This window comes from Agrilus planipennis, unplaced genomic scaffold (assembly GCF_000699045.2).
Source record: "Agrilus planipennis isolate EAB-ADULT unplaced genomic scaffold, Apla_2.0 scaffold224, whole genome shotgun sequence".
NCBI classification, from domain to species: Eukaryota; Metazoa; Arthropoda; class Insecta; order Coleoptera; family Buprestidae; genus Agrilus; species Agrilus planipennis.
This window is the reverse complement of record NW_020439296.1, coordinates 34,978-39,664: the sequence shown is the minus strand read 5'-3', so window position 1 is coordinate 39,664 and position 4,687 is coordinate 34,978. Positions and strand designations below refer to the sequence as shown.

Genomic DNA, 4,687 nt, shown 5'->3' with positions numbered 1-4,687 from the left:
GTCGCTATACCCGAACTCGGCGTTACATCCGAAGTCGCTATAGTCACATGAATTGTGTACTAAAGTATGCTTTAAATTCAAGGGACTTCGATTTAACGTCGTAATAGGAAAATGGTCGCTATAGCCAAAGTCGTAATAAATGAAATCTACTGTTCATGGAAAATAAAAGAAAGTTGATAAATGTGATCGAGAATTGTAAGATTTGTAGAAAATTAATGGAAGTAAAAGTTGATAAAAATAGAATTTAAATAAATCGATGATATTTAGATATTCATTGAACTGTGTGTTATTAAATATACGGTTGTAGATTAATGTCAACAGAAAGTATTTTTGACACTTTTTGTCGTCACCATCCGTTTTAATAAACATCGCTGATTCATCATTTGAGCGCCTCGCCTGCTGTAGTAGGGGCACTTATAAATAAAATATTTTGGCTATCAATGAAGTCATTTATTACATTGCTGAAACATTTTCGACTTTTAAAACAGTCAGCGGTATATGAACACTTATTTCAAGTGATTATTAAAATATTTACATATTGTTTGAGAAATTTTGTAACAGTAGATTTAAGTTATTTTCTGTGGTCCAAAAAAAAATTGTAATTAACTTTTGACTAGCTAAAACTATCTAAAAAACCACTTCAAATGGTTAGAACTTTGAAATCTTGCTAACTGCAATATAATGGCTTAAAAATGGTGGATTATCTTTTTCCTTCTCAACTAATGGTAGGAATTTTATAAATGTACTTACTAAAATTATTAAATAATTATTTTTAAAAATTTACATGCATTGATTACTAGAACAGTTTGGGAGGTCGAGAATTTACATTTTCCGATAATATTGAAACACAGGGGCGGCCTTTGAGGGTGGCGAGCAGGGCAACCGCCCGGCGCCTCGCTCTTTCAGGGGCCTCGCGCACTCGCATTAATTTACCTTAGTCCATCATAATTAATAATTTCTTATCTTTGCGTTTAACAATTTTTGTTAATTTCCAATAAACAATTATAAAACTTTAAATTTATTGAAGTGAAACTTCTATATAGACGCGGAATATTACGATTTTTTCTGTCACGACAAAAGCGTTACGGCCGCGTGGAGAGGGTAGACGGTATATCGAGGGGAGAGAGGTGGCAGCGGCGGAGAGAAAGGCTGACGGCGGCGGAGAGAGGGCAACTGCTGTATTAGATGGATATACTGCGCAGCCGCGCGAAGAGTGGGGAGTCCGCTAGAGTCCCGGCGGCGTGTGCTGTGCTCAGCTGTTGTTTTCTTACCTCTGCTCTTCACGTGGGCACTATTGCCTCTATTTGCTGTCTGTGTGAAAACCAAATCATAATTTACAGTAAACCTGTGAAAACAAAATGTGTGCTGGGACACATAATTGAAGTGAAACTTCCACGGACAAGTGGAAAAACGAATCGCAACAAAATTTTTGACTTCAAGTTACGGGCAGGTTTTTAAATTGGACAAGTACATTAACAATCTGCCCGTAAAACTTGAGGTAAAAATTTTGTTGCGATTCGTTTTTCAAATTGTCTGTTTAAGTTTCACTTCTACTATGTGTCCTAGCACACATTTACTTTTTATTAATAACTTTGCATTTCTCGTCAAGTATCATCATTAAAACTAATTTCACAAAGACAACGGCCTAGCAAAGATCTACCCGCCCGGAGCCTCGCAATGGCTAAGGCCGCCCCTGAGTATCAGCTACATCCCGCAAGCCACGATGTATGCCCTTTTATCTCAATTATAGTCAATGTGGCCACTATTAGGCTGAGAAGTCTAGTAGAAAGCTATTTGGATAGAGTGACAGGGATGAGGCTCAAACTTAATGTATATCTTGGAAACGAAAACCTTTTTTGGGGCTTGATTAAGGTCCCAGGACGGAACGACCTCCGCCACCCTCTGCCCTCGTTATGTCACTGCTTTTTCACCATGCATTTCATTCACAATCACCATAAAACTGAAAACTTAATTTTTGTCAGAATAAAATACAGAAATAAGTACTTTGAATTGAGTTAATTATTTATTTTTTTTTTTAATTTCTGTATTATTGAACATCTTCATTATGATGCTGCCATCCTCCAGTATTAATTTGATCGGGCAGGCGTTTATCAATTTCGACCTAATTATCCCAAAATTAACACAGTATCAACAAGAATAAGCTGAATGGTTCTGTTTAGGTGAAAAACTATGAAGGATTAACACAGTATAGTAAAAAATTATTTGTCTAAAAATCTATTTCTGGGTCATCAATCATCCATGTTGAATTTCTTCATAAGAGGTATAAAAAAAGAAAGTGAGAAAGCCACAGGTTCCTTGTTGATTACTCCCTAATAAAAAGTTTTGTTTTGTGATTGTTGCTTTGCTTTGTGTTAGTAAATTGACAAGAAATTATAATAATTGCCATGATTCCCAAATTACTGCTTGTTCTTTCGTAAACTAAAGTAATAATAATATAAGCTAATGGTTTATTTTTTTTTTGTAGTGGACTTTTCTAATGTTAGAAGGGATAATGGCGATATCCCCTAACAATGTAGTGTCCCGACATCTTTCACCCGACAATCGAAACCGACTTCACACCGTTTTGCAAATAATGAGTGCTGCATTTTGTTTGGCTGGTTACTTAATCTTGTACCTCAACAGTTCCAGGCATCTTATGACACCACATTCAAAAACAGGATTTGCATCACTTGTCTTAACTTTACCGACTTGCATTAATGGATTTACTGCCCTTTTTGCAGTGGAGCTTAAGAGGTTTGTCACATTTTTAATAAATCATTATTTTTATGTTTACAAATTCTTCCCCCCTATCAGTCACTGTGAGCTCAAAACTGTTAGAACCATTGCTTCGAGTGGTCGAAATTCACTTTTGTGAACAATCACTTTCTTTGTGTTAAAAATTGTTTTGAAAATTAAATTTAACGGAATTGTTTCTAAATAGATATGCAACACATCGTACACTTCAGCATAAGAAATTACTGATACTAACTACGTAATACTACTTTGCCCTGTACTGACAGCACTCATAATTTCTTTTACGAGGGCGGTTCAATAAGTACCCGTGTTAGACATGAAGACACCTTTTTTTTTAAAATTTGTTTTTTTATTTTTTAACATAGTCCCCTTTTAGAAAGATACACTTCTCCCAACGACCCTGCCATTTNATCCTGAGCTAATCTTCGCATTTCCCTAAAACTAGAACAACCCACATCCTTAATTATTTACAAACACTAATCTAATCTGGGTCTACTTCTACCCCTCCTAACTCCCGTTTCTACCTCTAATATGTCTCTAACTAGACCTTTATGCCTGAAAAGGTGACCTACTAACCTATCTCGCCTATTTTTTATTGACTTCCATAGAGTTATCTGTTCTTCTATTTTTTCTAATACCTTTTCATTTCTAACCTTCTCCATCCACGGTATCATTCGCCTGTAACACCACCTTCGAAAGCATCTAACCTTTTCCTTTCCACCACGCCCGCCGTCCATGTTTCGCACCCGTACAGCGCCGCGCTCCAAATATACACCTTTAACAACCTTTTTCGAATTTCCAAATTAATTAATTTAATGCTCTAATTAAAATTTTAGTGTTTGATTTATCAATCTGTGTAATCCCTCATAGGTACACACATCTGGACAAGGAATTCCAAAGGATTAGAGCATCAGGAGTAATAAAAATAAAACAGATAATCAGACTGTCATAAATTTCAGATTTTTTTGATTTAAGTTAGCTGCATTTTGTGTGTCTCATTTACCCCCACCCTTAAAGTCAAAAACTGGATACGCCCATAATTGTATTTATTTTAAGTAATCAATTATTTTCCAAATCCAATATAAAATTTGTTAACATCGTTACAAAAAAAAAATGAACTGTTAATACGCGTACGTTCGTACTACGTGCAATTTATCAACTCAAAGTTTTCTTTAATTGATAAGGCAACTTTGTATTCATCCGCAATTCTGGCATTCGCCTAAATGATAAACTTTGAAGAGGTATAACTTAAAACTGAAGCTTTCTTTGATGCCATTTCAACAGTGACCAAGCTATAACAAACAGCAAACAAAAGCAACAATGGAAACAAAGCCCAACGAAACAAAAGCAAACACGTTGACAGTTCGACAAAAAATTGCATATTTTTCGGACCATATTACTACTGTTTGTCATGTTCTAATACTTTGGTATGTTCTGTATACTTGGTATATCGCTTTCATTGCCGATGGATGGAATCTTAGTAATCTTTCCCTTCATGCCACACTTTACGTCCAAGGGGTATGTATAAAAAACGACTTTTCTACATTATACGTAGGTAGTTTAAGTATAAGGGATTTACTTATTATTTATTTTTTTCTTAAATATTTTTTTGTTAATATTTCTACTTTTACTAACAATATCAACTTAGATAAATATTTCCTTTATATCCCTTTTAATTTAAATAAACACTTGCTTATTATTAAACAGTATGCCATATTTTGTATTATCAAGGGAAATTTAGTTGCTTTATAAGCGTGTGAATTTTCTGTTTTTGTATGTTTTTCTCTTTAAATTATGAAAAATTATATCTTTTAAAGAATATCTTACAAGATAAATATTTAGATTAATAAGACGTGTTACTATTAATAAAATTTGAAAAAAAAATTAAATTTGATGTGTACAATATAGGTGACTTTATTTTATTTTATTATTA

General features: G+C 34.2%; 1 protein-coding gene across 1 annotated transcript in view; it reads left to right on the top strand.

Annotated features, from left to right (window-relative positions):
- LOC108743221 overlaps nucleotides 1-4,687 on the top strand; it is a 17,191-nt gene that overhangs the window by 3,651 nt on the left and 8,853 nt on the right. Inside the window, exon 2 of the mRNA XM_025978310.1 lies at nucleotides 2,486-2,754. Coding sequence (XP_025834095.1) covers nucleotides 2,486-2,754 — 269 coding nt within the window. The remainder of the gene's footprint in view (nucleotides 1-2,485; nucleotides 2,755-4,687) is intronic.